The 20564-nt window shown below is 44.1% G+C and overlaps 1 protein-coding gene across 1 annotated transcript in view; it reads left to right on the forward strand.

The window, feature by feature from the left end:
* Positions 1-9541: 9541 nt before the first annotated feature.
* The window catches only part of SFXN5 (sideroflexin 5), a 170450-nt gene continuing 159427 nt past the window's right edge, over positions 9542-20564 (forward strand). The window contains exon 1 of the mRNA XM_032764857.2: positions 9542-9659. Coding sequence (XP_032620748.1) covers positions 9603-9659 — 57 coding nt within the window. The 5' untranslated portion in view covers positions 9542-9602. The remainder of the gene's footprint in view (positions 9660-20564) is intronic.

Raw genomic sequence — 20564 nt, forward strand, 5'->3', positions numbered from 1 at the left:
AGGAGGGCAGACAAGATGATCACAATGGTCCCTTCTGGCCTTAGAATCAGAATCTATGTTCTGGCCAAATTCAGCAACTATATTCTCTCTGCCGATGTTCCCACCTGCAGCTTCAGCTGGAAAAGGTATGCTTCACTTCCTGTCCATGTGGTTCATTGTGGCTTCGCGCTGCTAAACCCCTGATAAAGGAGGCTCCAATGTAAAGGTGCATTGGGTTCCTATAGCAGAGCCTAATGATGAGTGGGTAGGTCCTGTTTGGCTTGACACGGCCAGAGGCAACTGGTGGGCCAGTGTGTAGAAGGGCCGTTATAAATGTCACTAGCTTGCTGCTTCCTTTGCAACCAAGCTGCTTATTTAGGCACCTGATTTCTGAGCACCTATTTTTCAAAATCTGACCACCTTTTTGTTTCAGTAGCTGCCGCCCTCGTCTCTTGCTTTTTAGATGCCCTGCTTTGCATAAAAGTTTCTTTAGCCACAACAAAGGTGGGAACTTACCATATTCACCTCTAGGAGCGGGGGAACACCCAAGTCTAGGTGGTAGGAAATATCGTGCAGAGGTAATTTGCATCTTCTCTTTCTAAACTTCCAGTCTGACAAGCTAAAGCTTTGGCTGAATGAAAATGGCATCTAAGAATGGAGACGCTTGCCAGCATAGTGACAGCTGTTTGTGTTATTCCAGTGCTGCTATGTTAATGTGGGGACCTTTGAAGGAGAGTGCTAGTCATCCTATCCATAAAGGCACAATGAATGTGAATGGAAACCAAGACAGGCCAACACCTCAGTTGGTGCTAAAAATGAATGTTTTCTGCTGGTTGTTGAAAGGAGTTGAAGTGCTGCGGGGGATATGCTTGCTCTTTATAAAAAATCAGGGGGATTAATATTGGGGAGGGAGAGGAATTATTTAACTAAGTACTGATTAGACACAAGGACAAATGGGTATAAACGATCATAAGAATTTAGACTTGAAATGTACTCTGAAACAACCATTAGAGGAGTGAAGTTTGGAACAGCCCTTCCAAGAGTAGTGGGGGCAAAAACATATTGGCTAAACAAGCAAAGATAGAAGAGTATGATAGAATAGTTTAATTTGGCAATTGATCTGAACACAAAAGCGCCAAGGTTGTGATGGCGATGGGACTGAGTTACTGCAGAGATTCTTTCCTAATGTGGACTGGTGAGGTCTTGCCCACATGCTCAGGGTTTAGCTGATCGCCATATTTGGGGTCGGAAAGGAATTTTCCAGGAGATGGCAGAGGCCTGGAGTTTTCCCTCCCGCCAGCATGGGCATGGGTCGCTTTGGCTGGTGGATTCTCGCAGCTGAGGCTCAAACCCAATGGAACTTCAATAACTCGGACATAGGTTAGGGGTTGTTATAGAAGTGGATGGGTAGGGTTCTGTGGCCTGCTTTGTGCAGGAGGTCAGACTAGATGATCATATTGGTCCCTTCTGACCTATGAGTCTATGAGCCTAACTTGTCCTTCTGAAGGAAAGAGTCAAATAATTCCAACCGTGGATGCTAATTGCAAAACTGTGTAGGTGCATTATGTATCGAGGACTCTGTCTAGTGGGAGCATTTCAGCGTCTGGTTTTACATCTTGGGGATGGCATAGAGGATCTTTGTGCTTCTTGAGTGTTTTGCAGAAGAGGCTAGAGTGCAGCATGTTTTGTGACAACCGGCCTCTCTGTAAGGAGAGGAAAGGGAAATTGCAATGGCGATTCAAAAGCCCTTTTGGAAAACAGATATTGTCAAATACTCTTTAAGCTGCCATCATTATCAGCATTAAGTCCGTGTTTGAGCTGAGGTCAGGGTTCAGTATAAACACGGATCCCAGCACACCTGTGAAAACAGAGGCATACTGGAAAGGGGGAGGATCTATTTCCAGCCATCCTGCAATGAGCAGAATTTACCAAACAAAGAGGGCATTAGAGGTCTGAGGGGGAGTGGGGGGGTGTCCTGTAATGCTTTGAGTGACACCCAAGTGTGTTTTGGCATCCCGGGTCTGACTGTGAATTAAAGCCCTAATACCATTATTCCCCTAAAAGACCTAGATTGCACTGGGCCTCTGCTTTGCACAAGACCAGTTCCCAGCTGAGCTTTTTCCTCTACATGAGAGCTTCCAGCTTCTCTCTTCTAATCTCCTCCACCTGTTATTTTATCAGTCCTTTGTTTTCTTTTCAAGGCCCAGGTTTCTATTCATGACTTTCCTCATCCCTTTAGATTTTTTTTAAAATTCCCTTTAAGCTTTGGTAGATGACTTTCCTGCTCAAACAGAGGTGTTTAGTTATCCATAATCCTAGTTTGTTTTTCATCCAGCGGGATCATTTTCTCTTCTCTATCTTGGCATCTGTTTAGATGTATCGTGTTAGCACTGATAGCATAGACTGGTTTGGGAGGAAATGTGCAGCACGTTATTGTGCGGGGTCAGGAATGGCAGGACACTGACCCCTCAGAAGACCACACTAAGTAAAGAGAGCCTGAAATTACTGGGGAGGTTGTGTCTGCTGCAGGAGCAATCAAAGTTGTTGGGTGTGGAGCAAAAGTAATTAGGCAAGCTGGAGGCAAATTCGGATCCTTCAAGTTGGAGAGAAAAGACATTTTTGGCTTAATCACGTGCTTAATTTCAATAGGGCTTCTCGCTAAGCAAAAAGTTAAGCACAGCACAAGTCTCTTTGCAAGATTGGAGCCTAAATCAATTAGTCCTTGGTTCTGCCAATGCAGGGCATCTTGCTGCAGATGAAGCTTTTCATAAAGTCAGTTATTTAAGGGTCAAGCATGCTGCATGCTTTAGATTTTGCAGAAATAGGAACTTTTCTGCTGATTTTTACCTTTGTAATGTTTCCATTGTGGGTTTGTTTTTGTTTTTTTTTTAAGTCCACTGGTGACTGTTCCCAACCCAAATGCCATGCCAGGGGCTACTGCCTGAGAACCTGAAATTGAGTAGAAGCTACGGAAAAACTCACTAGTTGGTTCCCCTCCACCCATTCAAACTGAGAGAAAAGGACAAACNCGTTCCCAACCCAAATGCCATGCCAGGGGCTACTGCCTGAGAACCTGAAATTGAGTAGAAGCTACGGAAAAACTCACTAGTTGGTTCCCCTCCACCCATTCAAACTGAGAGAAAAGGACAAACTAAACAGACAGTTGGTGCTGGGGAAGTTCGGCCTTGCCTACACAGGAAACTTTTTGGTTTAAATTCATGATTATGCCCATCTAGTTATATTGGTAAAACCTCCTGTGCAGACGCGAATTCTGGTATGAGTGGCTGCTTTTGGTTTATTTTATGTTAGGAGGGATTTAAGATAGAACTGAAGGAAGTCCCTCTTATGCCAGAATAAGTGTCCACACAGGAAGCTAGTGTAGTTATAAGAAATAAAACTTGTCCGTTTACATGAGGCCTCAGAGCCTGGATCCTTTAGTTCTTTCTAAACTGAGTAATCCAGTATGGCCAATCCCAAATGTTCAAAAATGATGAATTGTCTTTTAAAATCATAAGATTATGTAAAAATCATAGATTTGGGGGTCTTTTTTTATTTGCCTTCTGCTTATTGAGCCTTTAGGGTGCACTGGAGTCACATTTTGAAGCTTTCTCTACAGCCACGAAGGCTAGAAACCTACTTTTTCTTTAACAATGAAAGTGGAAATCACCACATATCCACTTGACTCCAGGAGCTGCAGCTTTAAGGAAAACAATAATTATCATGAGACTCCTGACAAAATCATGAGTTGGCAACCCTGATAATCCTGATTTATCTGAGCAGTCCTATTGATTTTACTGGCGTAGCTTCGGTGAGTAACTTTTGCAGGATCAGACTTCAGTGTATGTAAAATTCTTCCTTTTAATGATCTCTGATGCTCCTTGTAACAGTGGCAAGGACCTTCTTTAAAAAAAAAAAATGTAATATTGCTGCTGTTTTTGAGGACCCAAATATATACCAGATACTTTCTGCAGGATGGCCACCCTAAGGTCTGCTATAGTGTGGCCAGGGAGGTTGAAGTGCTCTCCTACAGGTTTTTGTATATTGCCATTCCTAATATCTGATTTGTGTCCATTTATCCTTTTCCGTAGGACTGTCAGTTTAGGCCGATATACATAGCAGAGGCATTTGTGGCATATGATGCGCGTTATGGGTGGACGCGACAGGGAATAACCAGTGGTGGATGGGCTGATCTGGTTATAGTCCTGTTGATGTGTCGCTGGTTGTAGATATGTGGCAGGACGTTGCATCTGAGGTTTGTCTGCATTGATTGGTTCCTGAGGTAGATTACTATGGTGCGGTGTGCAAGTTGCTGGTGAGAATACGTTTCAGGTGGCAGTTGTCTGTGGTTCAAGGATTGGCTTGCCACCCAAGACCAGTGAAGTGTGGGATCATTGTCCAGGATGGTTGTAGATCCCTATGAATGCGTTGGAGGGCGTTTTAGCTTGGGGGCTATATTGTGATTGGCAGTGGAGTCCTGTGGTTTCTTTCTTGGGTTTGTCTTGCAGCTAGGGCTCTCGGTACACGTTCTGGCCAGCAAAAAAACTTCAGGACCAGGACTTCCAAGAAAAACTGCTTGAGCTTTCAGTTCATTTGCAAATTTACACCAGTAGCTCTGGACTAAACAAAGACTGTGAATGGCTTGCCAATTACAGAACCAGTTTCTCCCTCCCTTGGTTTTCACACTTCAACTGCTAGGAAACAGGCCTCATCCTCCCTGATTGTGAAACTAACCTCGGTATCTCTAGCTTGCGCTAGCATATATATACCTGCCCCTGGAAATTTCCACTACCTGCGTCTGACGAAGTAGGTATTCACCCATGGAAGCTCATGCTCCAAAACGTCTGTCAGTCTATAAGGTGCCACAGGATTCTCTGCTGCTTTTACAGATCCAGACTAACACAGCTACCCCTCTGATACTTAACTTGACAGTGTCCTTCTAACTGAAACTGCACAAAAGAGCTGAGTCCACCACAAGGTCTGGAACAGGCTTCCAAGGGAGGTTGTGGAATCTCCATCACTGGAGGTTTTTAAGAACAGGTTGGACATACACCTGTCAGGGATGGTCTAGTTTTACTTGGTCCTGCCTCAGCTCAGGGGGCTGGATGTGAGCTTCTTGAGGTCCCTTCCAGCCTGTCATTTCTATGATTCTATGATGCCTGGAAACTGGATGATTTTAGGATAGGAGAGGTGGATTGTGCAAGGAGCACTAGTTGGGAGCTAGGGAAGGATTTTGGTAGGGAGAAGATTGGGTGAAGTAGGTCTGGGCTGACCAAAACCTGTCTGGAGGAGCCTCCTAACCTGCCATACCTCTAGGGTGGCCAGGTGCCCGTTTTTGACCAGAAAGACCCATCGCAAAGGGGACCTGGCAGTGTCTGGGTGTCAGGTCAGTAGATCTGACAAAAGTCCAGTTACTGTGGGTAGGGAAGGCACCAGGTCATTACCGGTGCCAGCCTCTTATCTGCATTGGGCAGCTGAAGCTCTGGGCTCCACAGGGGAGTCCCTCCCAACTCAGATGAGGAGGGTCATGGAGAAGAAGAGCAAATGGAGGCAAGGTCTCAGGGAGAAGAGGCGGGGCAGGGGCAAGGGCACAGCCTCAAAAGGAAGAGGAGGGGCAGGGGAAGTTTCAGCACTGCTGCAGGAGTGTCCAGTTTTTAAATATTACGAAGTTGGCAACCCTACATACCTCCCATCTGCTACACATGCTGTCCAGTTCTCTGGTATAGACATTTTGTGTGTTTTGTTTGTATGTTTGCTTGCTTGTTTAACAGTAAATTAGATTTTTGAGCAAAGAATTTTTCAGAAAAACTCTCTGCTTTCTTGGAAAATTTCAAATTTTCATTTAAAAAAGGTTCAAACCCCAAAATATTTTGACTGAAAATTGACATATTTTGATTCAGATATCCTGCCACAGTGCTTTGTGGGAGTTGTAGTTCACTTTCCTCATGTCCACATTGTCGTCTAGAGGTTGGATTCTGCAGCTAGACTATAGCTTCCATGATGCCACTGCTGCCCCTCACCGTGAGGAGAAACCATGGTGCATCATGGGAGATACTGTCCAACTAGGGACTTAAGCCTGCAGAGGAGAATGGCAGCATGAGACACCCCGGCAACATTTCTGACTCAAGATATTTTGATTGAAAAGTCAAACTTTTCTATTAAAACTTTGACCAAATGTGCCTCCCCTCATATCCCCCCTCCATTTGCATTTAAATATTCCATTGGGGTAAAGCCCATTTTCTGACCTAGTTCTCTTTCCCATTCAGCTCTCCTCTGCTGCTCTCCAAGTCTTCCTTGCTCTCCCACCTGTATTCCCCCACTTGATCTTTGTCTCCAGCATAGTTCTTGGCCTGTTACTATTCTGCACATAATTGATTCCTGTCCTCTTAAGTTTCTTCAGCTATCTGTAGATTGCTATATTTCCCCTTGTGCTTTTTGCTCTATAAAATGGCGAGTGCCTCATGTAGACCCAGATTTGTCCCTCACCGAAACTTTGGTGTTGTCTATTATTCTGAATTATGAAACTGAGGTGCTAGATCCAGTAACTTGTGTTCATTTGCATTTTCAAGCTTCTTGCTCTATCACCTATTTTAAAGGACAATGTCAGCTGATGGATTTCCAGTATTCTTCAGGGTTTCCAGTATTCTGCAAACTATAAATTCCCAAAGACAACTCATGAATCTTCAGTTTGTTTTTTGCTCCGCAAGCTGGTTTAGCACCTCCCTGTGTATTTGCATTTGCTCAACCAGTGTCTTTAAAATTAATGCAAATACCTGTCTATCAGTAGAAGATTCCCCGGTACTGTGGCATCCATGTCTCATTGTGCTTACTCTGCTGTCACATCTCTGTCACTGAGAATTGGACAGTCAGCATTTGGTTACAACCGATCACACAGCATGGAGAAAGAGTCCTTAATAGTGCAAATGAGTTTGCCAAAAAAGTGTGTTTGCTCCAGGAAGCAGAGATACTCTCAGCGCACTGGGTTCTCTGATCACCTTGGCGGCCCATTGCCGTTGGAACCCTGTTGGTAGCTAAACTCATTGGGCCTTTTTGTTTTAAATAAAGAAAACAATGGAGAGGGTGAGAAGAGGTAACTTTGTGAGGAAGGGGAAAGAGTGGTATCTCCTACAGGTGATTCTTGAAAGTCCTCTGAAAAATAGGTGGGGTCTCTGCTGTGAAGGGTTTCTGCTATAATCACTTTGCATGCTGAGTGTGGTAGTTGTGTTGTACCAAAGGCTTGTGTATGTTCCGGTCCAATTCACCGACTGTGCTGTACGGAATCAAGTAAACTCAGGGTGCTATGAACATCATAGTAGGTAGCAGGACCACGACTGTAACGGCCTGATCCCATGGAGAGCTCCTAGGTCCCATACGCCTTTCCAAAGCCTATGATGATGTAATGGGGCAAATGCTGTCTCTCTCTGTTGTAAGAAGAACAGAAGTACTTGTGCCATCTTATAGATTAACAAGTTTATTAGAGCATAAGATTTTGTGGGCTACAGTCCACTCCTTCGGATGCATACAATGGAACATATATTGAATATATATACACATACAGAGAGCATGAAAAGGAGGTGGTTGTCTGTTGTGAGGCAGTAGTATAAGACTTGTCGCAACAGAGCATGACTAGCACAATGTTCTTCTTTGCTTTTAAAGAAAATCTTTGGGCAAAGTGCTGCCTCCTAAATTCCAGACGGTTGGATGTATGACTCTATAGCAATCATTGAGTAGGGTTGTGCTCTAGCCTCTCTTGGTGTAGGGTTTTCTCCTTCAGTGAAGAAGCTACAATCCTCTTTACCTAAAAGGAAATCCTGTATTTCCCACAATGCCTCTTTCCTCATTCTGTGTAGGTTCTTATACCATGCTCATCACAACAGTATATGAGTGCTTTCCACTGACACTTTAAGTAGGATGCTGCTCTACTCAGCAGTGGTGAGTTCTTCCCTGGAGTACTGTGACTGTTTTTGGCTCCACTCTTTAAGAAAGATGAGGCTAAATTAGAGAGACCAGAAGAGAGTGACACAAATAAGAGGTTTAGAAAACAAGAGCTTTAAGGAAAGGTTTGGTCTAGAAAAAAGAAAAACGAAGGGGAGATATACCGTATATTCTCGTTCATTAGCTCGTTCGTTTATAAGCTGACCCCCAAGATGGTTAGGTAAAAATAGCAAACACTGTATGACCCTTTCATAAGCTGACCCTATATTTCAGGGGTTGGCAAACTTTGGTTCCTGGCCCATTAGGGTAAAGCATCTAGCAGGCCTGGACATTTTGTTTACCTGGAGCATTCACAGGCACTGAGCCCCTCAGTTCCCAGTGGCCAGGGTTTGCCATTCCAGGGGAATGAAAGCTGAGGGGCTCCATGCCTGCAGCTATTCCAGGTAAACAAAATGACAATGTATTAGATATTTAATTCAATTATTCTATAGAGTTTAAAATCATCACATTTTGGTATAGACCCATTTATAAGCCGACCCCTAATCTTTGCTGTCACCTTTTTACCAAAAATGTTCAGCTTATAAATGAGTATATATGCTCTTTTATCAAATACGTAAAAGGTGGTTATAAAGAGGGCCCTGATCACTTGTTCTCCACTGAGAGTAGGAGAAGCAGCCATCTGCTTAATTTGCAGCAAGGGTGATTTAGGGTAAATATTAGGGAAAATTTTACAGCTGTAAGGATAGTTAAGTGCTGGCACATGTTATCTACGGCAGTTGTGGAATCCCTGTCCTAGGTGGTTTTTGAGAAGAGGTTAGACAAATACTTTTCAGCGACAGTCTCCGTATACTTAATCTTGCCTCAGTGTGGCGGAGGTGGACTGGATGATCTCGAGGCCTTTTCCAGCCCTACATTTCTATGACTAAGCAGTGTAACTAACAGCTGTTAGGTAGTGTTTGGTCTTTTGTTCTCTCCCTAGAGACAGCAGTGTGTGCAGTGAAATCTTGTTAAGCACAGAGTTTTTTTAAAAAACATATTCCTGTTGCTATGTATGTATCAGAGAAGGCAGGCCCAAGCAATGGGCTATGTAGTTGGAGCAGAAAGGGGTGAGGTTTGTGAACCTCTTGTATTCCTCTTAACAGAATAAATAAAAAATCCTAACATGTTCCTGCTTTCCCCTGATGCCAAAACCATTTTCTGCATGCAGGGCTGCCTAGCAGGGCCAAGGGGCAGATTTCAAACACAGGACCCAAGGCAGAGGCCTGGGGCTCATAGGACCAGTCAGGTTTGGTCTGGCCCTGCCTTTATCTCCATCTATGGGCAGGCCAAACCTGTGTGGTGCTGCATCCTCCTTTGACCCCTTGAAATGGGGGTGGGAGGGATAGGTCTTTGGAGAGAGGTGCCTGGCCTCAATTTCCCAAACTACATTCCCCATGATGCATTAGTTCTAAATTATATTTCCCATCGTCCCTCACCAGGCTGAGACTACATTTCCCATGAGACCTTGCTCCCGCCCGCTAAAACTCTATTTCCCATCATGCCTCTCGTCTCGGGGAAAAACTCCATCCCCCAGCATGCCCTGCGGGAGCGGCGCTTCGCCGCGTCCAATAGCACCGGCGGCGAGGCGAGGGGCCGGACCCGGCGGCGGGGGAGGCCGTTTAAAGTGGTGGCGCTTGCGGGGCGTGAGGGGAATGGCGGAGCCGGCGGAGTATCCCCCTTTCCAGCTGGGGAAGCCCCGCTTCGAGCAGGTACGGCCGCCATTTTGTGCGCGAGAAGGGCGGGGGCGAGGCCGTATCCGGGTGTCCCGAGACGGGGAAGGGGTGGGGGGAAGGGTTGTCAGGGGCGCCCCGTGCCGGGACAAGGAGCTGCCCGTGGGGACGGCCGCCTCCCTCTGCCGGGGTCGTCCCGAGCTGCGCGCTGATTGGCGGGTGACCTCCATTCTTATTGGTTCTCCGTCCTGTCACTCGCTGCCGCCGCGCCCCGCCCCCCGTGGCTCTGCAGCGGGGTTCGCGGCTGCGGGAGGCGGAGCGTGCGCGAGTTCGAGCCCCCGCGTGGGCTAGGATACGCGCGGCGGGGCTGCGTGGGCATGTACGCCGGGGGCGGTGGCTGGAAGAGGTGCCGCCTCTCGGCCCTACGTGGGAAGCAAACTAGCCGCCTGCCTCTCCGCTGCGGTGGGGCGGGGGAACAGCTGCCGGCAGGGATGCCAGGCATTCGCTGCACCCTGTGCCATGGCTTGCCCCGTGCCCCGGGGGCGTGCGTGGGCAGCACTTTCACACCCCCTCGGCACTGGGTGTGCGTGGATACCAACACGGGCTTGTCAGGGGCCGGAGGGGAATCAGGCTCTCCCCTTGGCCATGCTCTGCATCATACCCTGGGAAATGCGGCAGTGGCTGCCCCAAGGTGTGTGAGGTTTGCCCTGCTGAGCACTGCTGCCCGTTGGCTGCTCATAATTTCATTATCCATGAAGGAGCTTTTGAGTCCCATATAGGGGAGTCAAGTATCAGAGGGGTAGCCATGTTAGTGTGGATCTGTAAAAGCAGCAAAGAGTCCTGTGGCACCTTATCCATGCATCTGACGAAGTGGGTATTCACCCACGAAAGATCATGCTTCAAAACGTTTGTTAGTCTATAAGGTTGTCATAAGCCTTTCTCCCAAATCTGGACCTTAGCGTCCAAAATCTGGGTGCTTTGCATGAACCTCCAAGCTTAATTACCAGCTTGGATCTTATCTTGCTGCCACCAAACAGGAATTACAGCGCCTGCCTCGCTTTGGTCCCCCCAAACTTTCCCTGGAGGGACCCCAAGACACAGAAGCCCTGAGTCTTACTGGCAAGGGAAATACTCCACTTCCCTTCCCCCTCCCTCTCCCACCCAGACTTTCCTCTCTGGGCTAACCTGAGAGTATTGATACAATCTCTTTACATCACAATACCAAGAAGCATGTCTCCTCTATTCCACAAAAGAGACAAACCCCAAATACAAGGAAACAGAAATGATTCTATCTCTCTTTCCCCCTCCCACAAATTCCCTGGTGCTGCACGAGCTTATCCTCCGTAGATCTAACACAAAGAGACTTCCCTCCCCTTGTTCCTTAGCCTACCAGAAGGGGAACAAACAAGTATTAAAAAAATAAACTTTAATATAAAAAAAAAGAAAAAAGACAATCGCAATTTCTGTGTTATCAAGATGACAAATACAGGATCAATTGCCTTAAAGAAAAAAATGAATACAAAACAACCTTTTATTTCAAGAAGAGATACATTTAAACATTCCAGCAAGTTACACAATGTACAATTACACCAAAACAACAAAAAGCCTATATTGTTTTTTCTACCTGTATTACAAGTTGGAAAACGGAAGATTAGATAGAAGAAGAAGCTTCTGCATAGCTGAAGACAGACAAAAACACAGACCCAAGACAAAGAAGACCCACAAATTCCCTCCCTTAAGCTTTTAAAAAATCCGGTTTCCTGATTGGTCCTCTTGTCAGGTGTTTGGTTCCCTTTGTTAACCCTTTACAGGTAAAAGAAACATGAACCCTTAGCTATCTATTTATGACAAAGGTGCCACAGGATTCTTTGCTGCTCATATAGGGGAGAACAACTTTGAGATGTATCGGACTGCTCTTTTGCATCAGAGACAAGAATCAGGTTATTTTGAAAGGCGGAAACACGTTTCACAGCTTATCATACTTTTTAAAAAAAAAAAAATATGGAGGAAGTTCAGAAAAGTAAATATTGGATGTAATAAAAATCCGCTTATGCACAAATCTCTATCGAAGGCCGTTAATGCACAGTACTGAGGCTTTTCTGTTAAGGAGTGGATTATTATAGAATGTAATTATGTTTTATTTTTCCCACATGACTAAAACACACTCCTTTGCTAAAACGTTTGCCAGTGTTTCCATGTGATCGTTCTGTTGATTTCTTTATATTGCATGGGTTGAAGTTCAGCACAGCTGTGCAATGGGCTGTGTATGCAGAGGGAGGTTAGTTGAGAAATCGCCAACCAGTGCACTAGCACTGACACAACTGCAGTGGTGGGAGTAGTAGTGTTGACAGATAGGGCACAGGCATCTTCATCATCATGTCAGCTATCTCTGCCCAGAGTAGGTCTAGAAAACGTGATAAAAATTGCTGACAGCTTGTCTGTACTAGCTGTTCCACCTCCAGCTGCATCAGCATAAAAGAGAGGAAACTTCCTTAGGGAGCCTCGTGAAGGCAAGACCTGGTATGATGAGCATTCTGCAGAGTTTTCTGGATTCTCTCCACGAAGGGTAGGGAAGAATTTTGATCCCACCTAAAATAACTACTTGTAACTGCTCTGAAGTATTGTCCATTGACTCAAATGGCCATTTAACAGTCTAATTGCTTACTTGCTTCAGAGTAGCAGCCATGTTAGTCTGTATCCGCAAAAAGAACAGGAGTACTTGTGGCACCTTAGAAACTAAATTTGTTAGTCTCTAAGGTGCCACAAGTACTCCTGTTCTTTTTACTTACTTGCGTGATCCCTGTTATGGTTTGTCAAATAAAGGATTTATGTCTAAAGTGCTTTCTTTCTGTATGTGTGCGATATTGTAACTGCTCCAGAAACCAGATGAGTTAGGTAAATACTGGTGATTAGGAAACTTGTAGATGTGCACAGTAGACTTTGGTTTGGTCAACATGCCTTTCCTTTTAAAATTTTCCTATCTAAGCAGAGAGAATAAGTTAGGTCTAATGCTGACAGAGATCGTGGCTTGAAATGAAATGTAGAGTCATGAAAACAGAATGCAAGTTTTGGAGCTGTTAGGCCCCCAATTCCGTTCAATGTTCTGGTTGCTCCTGCATTAAGAGATTGTGGGGCTTTTGTTGTGTGGACCATTCTTGGCCATGGCTTGGCCCACAAAGAACTTGCCCAAATCTTGTCCTGCAAAATATAACCACATACTCTAGTTCTTTGGGATGGTAGCAGTTTATGTAATCTGCTCTGATGATTGTTGGTTTCTTTCACTGAAGAGAACATGAAAGCACTGGACTAAGATGACAGAACTGGTTTTCAATTCATGTGCTTCTAGCTAACAATCAGAAAGTTAATCACAAGAGTTTGCTTGTTAATATGATTCCTCCATCCCTCCTCCCTTCCCACACCAGATTATTGGGAATTTGTCATAAAGGCCATAAGGCTTCCAAGGAGACGTTTTCACTATCCTGCTGAGATCTGGACAGAATGACAGTGTGACAGCAAAGTTGCCAGCCAGTTGACTTGCTAATTGTAGATGGCAGCTTCCCTGGAACTAAGGCAGCCTATCTGCTTTTGGGGACTCAGACATAATGTAAAGTTTGTTGCTTCGTGCCAAAATTTGGGAAGCAAACCTACCTTACTACTTACCTGTCTATCTACTGAAGGAAGGGGTGGACTTCTGGTTAAGGCACAGGACAGGGAGTCAGGAGACTTGGGGAAGTACAGTGAGAAATAATGTGCAGCGAGGGGCTATTTTATTGTGCTAATCACCTACTTGTCTCAGTAAGTCAAGGGATGTTCAGATTGACCAGACAGAGCTTTTTAACTGGACAGAAGGAGGAGACACTATACAGTCAACACAGATGATATTAGGCAGGCTTGGCAGGGCGTCAGGCCCAGGCCCAGGAGCATTTTGTTCATTGAGGAGTGATCATCATTTGTAACAATGTTAAAAAAAGGGAAATCAATCTGGAATGCGTAGGGCAGGACGTTAACAATCACATACACATTTTAATATGTCTGTCCAGGTTGTGGGTCTCTTCCACGTCCCAGTGGACACGCTACTATATAAGCAACAGTTCTTTCACAACTAGACAGAGACCGAGCTTTGAATAGGAATGTAGACTTCTCTCATTGCTAAATGACTAGACCTTTCCCCAGTGTTTCCTATTCATGTTGCTAACCAGTGGAGTTCCATGAACTGGAACAACAGTAAGAGCACGAATGCCGACCAGATGCTATTGCTTTAACCGCCATGTTGAATAATCCTGCTTAGAGTCGATCTAGATAGATGACGTGAAGGTTAAAAATGCTGGCAGCATGTCTACATTAGTGCTTCCTTTGCATCGGCAAGGGGAAATTCTAGGGGGAAAGGAAAGGTCTAGCATAGACAAGGCTTGTGTTGGTGTTCCCTCCAGTTCAGCATCAGCTGGTGGGCTGCTGCTCATGTTATCCCCTGTTGTGAAGTTAGAGGACTAAAACTTAAGTTGACCTAGCTACTTTGCTCAGGGATGTAGTTAAACTGACCTAAGCCCCAGTGTAGACATCATCAACTGCCTCTTGGGGGGGGAGGGAGTGGATTTACTACAGCAAAGGAAAAACCCTTTCTGTCGTTGTAGCAAGTGTCTACACTATAGTGGCATTGCTGCAATGCTGCCACTGTGTGCTAGTAGTGTAGACATACTCTCAGTTTCCAGGGGAATCGTACTTTTCACCAAGACTAAATTAATGTGATAAACCTAGGGGGGGAATTAATGTATCTTAAAAAGCAAACAGTCTTTTTATATCAACTATTCAGTGAAATCCCCTCTCCTTCCCCCTGCTTTCCCCTCAGCCCCCTGCTACTGACCAAAGGAGTGTGGATTCCCAGATTCTTCGTTTATTGTCATTCACTGCTGTGTTACGTTTGGACTGGTCTAGAAGATCCTTGGTGTAGGGATCTGATTGATAAGGCACTTATAGCTTTACTTGTTTTATAACACACCAGGGAGACTTATGGTGCTATCTAAATTCTGATAATCATACTTTTGGATCACATTGTTTTGTCTCTTCACGGAAATGATGGCTAGAAACAATCCTGTGGCCCTTTAAGAGGAGATCTGAGTCAGACAAGGGCTGTGAACAATCCAGTTGAGCTATATTAAGAATCTTTGTCCTTGAGGAGAAAAGCAAGGAAAAGCTGCCTGCTAGGAACAAAACCTTGGAGAGAAAAACTTGCATTTTGTGGGGATTGGTTTATGCGAGATAAGATGGTTTCACTCTCCCTGTTGTTTCCCAGAGCCCGGAGAAAGTGATTTAACACAACATTTAGGACTACTTATTGAAAATATCCATGCCCACTGGTACAACTGTAAATGATGAAATCTGTCTCATTTCCCCTAAATCACTTGCTGTACACTTCAGCTGCTTTCCTCAGGATCGTGAACGTTTCTCAGCCAAGTCTCTCACTGGGGTGGTTTCTGGGGTACCCAGGACTTGAATCACCTTGTTACCCCTCTGCATTCAGAATTAAGGAGACTTGCTTGTTCTTAACTGGGTATCAGCTCCCTGACACCTCCAACCTGTTAGCTGAGAGCAGAGTGCTTGGGTGGCTCTACTAGCCCTTACCTTGCCTTGCAGGGTAAAAATAGCGCACCCCAATCCCTGAGTCCCTTTTGAAGCATTCCCTGTAGCGTCCACCCCTTTCATCTCCAAACATTCACAAAAATACCAGGTCCGCTGACCCGAAGGGAACAGTGTACACATCAGTTTGTATGATTCAATGCAGGATCAGCTCCTTGCTTAACACCACAGCACAGAGATATATGTATAGTGAAAACAACAAGAAGTTCATTATCAAAGAGTCAAGAGATATTGAGTAAGGGTAATGAAAACAAAAGGTTACATATAAAAGAGAATCATAATATGCTTTCTAGAGACTAAACTTAACTGTTAGGTTAGCTTCCTGTCTAATGAAGTTTATCTCACCCAAAGCCTTTGCCAGCATTTTCAGCCAGGCTGGTTGAGATCCTGTTTTCATAAATGTAAACGCATTGCCCATGTATTTCCTAGATGCAAGAGGATACGGTGTTGTTTTTGTTCCCCAAATAGAGTCCAGCAAGCCTTTGCAGTGTATTTCCTGATAAGTGTATCTCTTTCCATGCTGTGCTCTTCCCTGTTGACTTCATGTCTCTGTATGTAAACATGCGTCCCTTGTGTTAGCTTACAGTGCTTAATTTACATTGTGACAGAGAGAGGCTGGTGAATAAACAATTTGTATCTGTCAGGAAGTCTGTTTGTCCACCTCTGCTGGAATACAGTATCTAAGAACATGTTTTCAGTATCCATACATAACTCCTTGCATAGTATCTGTGCATACGTTTCACAACAATATTAACGACCAGCATGAGCCTGGCTTTCTTCTGAAACCCCATGTGACATTCTTTCATGAACCAGAACGTACATATCTGAGTGGAGCAAAATTGGTATCTGCAGTACATTGTGTGTGTGTGTGTGTACACACAGGGCCAAAGGATGTTAATCCCATGTTTAAAAACTACCAGCTTGGGCTGGATTTAAACCAGAGAGCAAGAGATGAAAGGCTATCTGGCCTAGTCTTACACCATTTTAGTTAAATTAGTTCAGCTTCCCACCTCAACACTCTTATTTTGGGTTGATGGCATAATTTGTTTTATCTCAAACTTCTTCCTAATCTATTTAAACTAAACTGAAATAAGTCTTGCTGAAACCAGAAGAAACATGTCCACTCAGCCTTCTGCACTGTTTTAATTAAATCACTTTAAAATGATACCTTACGTAAAACTAGTCCAGCTCTGCAGGTAGGCAAGCCCTGTCTTCCATTACCAGTCCTCCGAGCTGTCCAGTTCTCTACAAGTCTGTTTACAGTGCATATAGTTTAAGAGATGTCAGTCTTCACTTTCATTTACATTTAAGGTGACAGTCAAATGTTACTGTTGCCTTAACCTCCTCTCCTCTTCCTGAATTTCCTGAGCCTGTAAGAAGTATTTTCATTCTTGTACTTATCTTGAAGTCAGCTGGATCTCGCATGGCCTACAGCACAGTGATTTAATTGAAATGAAGCTATATTGTACTCTCTTGCTCCCTATGAACTGCTGTACTATATAGAGGACTTAATATTCCTAGCCACTTCTCAGAACTAAACCCTGCTTTCAGGCTGGTGAGAACTGGTACCAAAATGGCCTCGATTAATCACAGCAAATTTGTGTTGTTCAGTTTTCTTCCAGTGAACTGTTTACTACAACAGCTGTTAAAAGACTTAGATGGGAAACAGAGGCTGTATGCACACTTTTATGGTACCTGATGCCAGCTGAAGGTCAAGCAAATTTCCAAGTGTCTTGCTTTTTAAACTTTACTCCTTATGTAGAAATATGGGAGAAATATCTAGGCAGTCATTTCCTAAGGAATCTGCCAGCCAGAAATTTAGGCCCTTGGAAATAATCCTATTAGTAAAAGAAACATCTTGTATTTTTGGTTAAAGATATTCTTTAGCCGACAGTGGAGTGTTTGGGAGAGCAGTGGAGAAGGACACCAAACCCCTATCATTCTGTTGCAGCAGACTCTATTAGATAAAATTTCTAACTCTGCGCTATCCCTCCCTCCTTGCAGAATATGCAGATGGACTCTGCAAGATTGGCAGAGGAGGTTCACGCCTGTGCTTCCATAGGCAGTTCATCCCTAGCAGAGCTGGCAGGAACAGAGTGAAACAGACAAGGATTGTCCTCATCAGTTTCACTCTGCTCCTTTGAGGTGCCACTGTGGGTGTCTCCTATCTGCAGGTGTTGCAATATCCTCCAGACCTCTTGAGCATCAGGAGTTGCTCTGTAGGAACTGGAAAAAACATAGAATACAAGGGGAAGTTGCCTCTATTGTGTAGTCAGCACATTAGAGTTCAAACTTGAGCCTGCACTTTCATCTGAGTTATGAGATGTTGGGATTGCAGCAGAAAGGCTAGAAGTACCATGCATCCCCATTTCTGGTTGACTGTAGACACATCATCTTATCATCCAAATGCAACCCCTGGAGGATCGGAGAAGAAGGGGACGGAATCTTGAATTAAAAGGGAGACAGAGAAAGTAAGAAATAGGGAGATGTGGAGGAAGTGATAAACGTACATGATCCAGTGGTGAAGAGACAAAAAAGTAGAGTCAAGTGGAGGACACAGTGGAGCTGTGAATAGTGTGTGGTTAATGGGGAGATTCCGTTAATGAGTTTTCATAATTGGATGGGTGTCTGAAAGAAACACAAAACTCAAACCACCTCTTATAAGTTTTGGACTCTGTCAAAATAGTGGGGAAGAGAGTGTGTCTTCAGAGAGCTGGAGAGAGGCAGTCATGAGTGAGGCTTGAATAACACTGATGCACAAGCAATGTCTCCTGCTTAGAACATGTAGGGTCCAAGGCCATGTCTACACTACAAAGCCCCCTAGCGTAGAAGCAGTGTAAATCCTCAAGAGTCATTCTGCTGGAAAACATCTCCTCGCTAAAGGATGCCAGCTATGCCAGCAGAAGCACACTTCTGTTGACATAATTGCGTCTACACTGGGGGTTTTGAAGGCACAGCTATGTTTGCTGGGGGAAGTGATTTTTTTTCCTTACCACACTCCTGACCTGCATAGCTAGGCTGTCATAATTTTGTAGCATAGTTCAGGCCTGAAGCTTCTCTCTGCTTTTATGTGGCAGCAGGAGCCCCTTATTTTGGGCCATGTTGTGTGCTAGCATTTTCGCACTGTATAACTTTAAAAGTGTTGTTAGGATTCACTCTTGGCTTTTCCTGCTATTCGTAGGTTGTCACGAGGGCAGTGGCATATTTCCATAAGGGGCCCTTCACTTTCCCAAGGACTCTGCGTCGAAGATACTAGAGTAACCATTTAGCTCATTAGCAACACTGATTAATCAACAACCCCCATTATTATTATTATTATTTTATTTTATTATTTGATCAAAGTTCCCAGAGACCTAGTCTTCTCACTGGTAAAAATGGTGTCGCAGCTTGCATGACCAATCCCAAATTACTAGTAGGTTTTTAGTTAATGTGACGGGAAGACTAGGGGAAATTTGTTTGAAAAATATGTCTGATGTGCTTTGTCTCAAGTAAATGTGTTAAAATGATTTGCTTTATTAATGTCAATGTTTGAAGAGTCTGATAGGAAGATTAAGAGGAACAGTATTAGATAGTTTACATACTTCGGGCTCAAACTGAAAAACTGATCACAATAAAACCAGCAATATATTTTAAAAGTACTGTTGCTGGAACTAATTTGACCACTGAACCTATTTACAGATACAAAACTAAACAGATACAACTACCAATTGTGGCCTATGTCTGTGGGTCCAATCAAATTAATGCCACACTTGCCATCCAAATGCAGCCAAAGCTCTCTTTGACTTAAATGGGAGCTTTGGCTGCTCAGAATCTGCAGCATTGAGGCCTTAATAAATGAGTGAAAAAAGGCATTGTTTTCTTTATGAGATGCAGTGTCTTGTTTAATTGTGAATAAAAGTGATGGCAAAGTGTTGCATCATTCAGTGAACGCTGTATGGCAAGTAAGCAGTGTTAAAGTCAATGTATAATTAAAAGCAAAGTGTTTAGGAGCTGTTTGGTTAGAATCTTCATAACTCTATTAGAAATTGTGGCGGAACCTTTTCTGTTTCCAAAAATGCCTGAGACTCTCTTTGACTACCACAGATCAACAAAACTGGTTTTTAATCTTCAAAATGCCCTACAACTTCTCGGCTACTTATCCCTTAGCTTGTCATGCAGTGCTCTAGGGGCCATGGAAAGGAGCTCAGGGGAATAGGGGGAAGGAAGTAGTGGGGCTTGTGGGCATGATGGGAAGAATAGGGGAGTGGGTGGAGGCATCAGGGGGCAGCGGGGGATCTGTGGAGGACAGGGGAGGCAGCAGGGCGAGGGCACAACATACAAGTGTACGTTATTTTTATTATTGAGTCTGCAAAAACCCTCTATATAAATCAATTACAATGATTTGGAGGTGTATATGTGTATATTTATTTGTTTTTCCTAAAGTCAGTTAAGTATTGTAGGAAAATTTGTCAGAGTGGCCACATTCTGAGTCCACCAAAATTTTTGTTGTGAGAACCCTGGTTTAAAGTATGGGGGCACTTTAAGTGCTGTCTTAGCAAAGTTACTGCTCCCAGATGTTGATAGATCTCTGACTTTCTTTCAGACCACTGTCAGCACTGTGTAGCAACTTCCATCTGTACGGTTTTCTAGTATAACTGTATTAAGCCTCAGAACAGTCTGTGTAGTCGAAAAGGACTGTCTTCATATTAAACATGGGGAAATTGAGGCATGGAGCAATAAAGTGATTTTTCCCAAAGCCTTTGGCCATAGAACTTAGGCCTGGGAGTTAGAATTCCTGTCCTCTAACCTGACCAACACTATGCTTCTTCTCATGTTGCTTCTCTGTCCAAAGCCAAGTTTTATTTTTATGAAAAAGTATAATTTTTTGAAGCATTTTGGTTGTTTGTGAGAGAGCCAAGCTCGTGTGTGTGTGAGAGGGAGAGAATCAGGAGAGAGGAGGAAGTGTTTTTCACCAATGACAATTTTTTTTTCAGATGCCTGATTAACAAAGCTGCTCTTTAAAAACTTGGCCTGGACGTGGGAGTGAATGAGGTTTAGTGCTGTTGTCTTGTTTGAAGAAATGTGGTTTAGAGACAGCAGAGTGAAATGTTTGCTAATAACATAGCTTGTACTTGCAGTACATGACTATCCGGAGCTTTAACAAGGCATTGACGTGGGAGGTGATTGAAATTAACGTCTGTGTGCAAACCAGGCCAGTAGCCATAGGTCCCACATTACTTAATTAGGAAAGATTAATTGCCACAAAACTGTGGCTGATCCTATTTGTTGGAAACCCATCTCCTCAAATAATAGGAAATTCATGAGAATTAG

Source organism: Chelonoidis abingdonii, chromosome 5, assembly GCF_003597395.2.
Source record: "Chelonoidis abingdonii isolate Lonesome George chromosome 5, CheloAbing_2.0, whole genome shotgun sequence".
Taxonomy (NCBI): domain Eukaryota; kingdom Metazoa; phylum Chordata; order Testudines; family Testudinidae; genus Chelonoidis; species Chelonoidis abingdonii.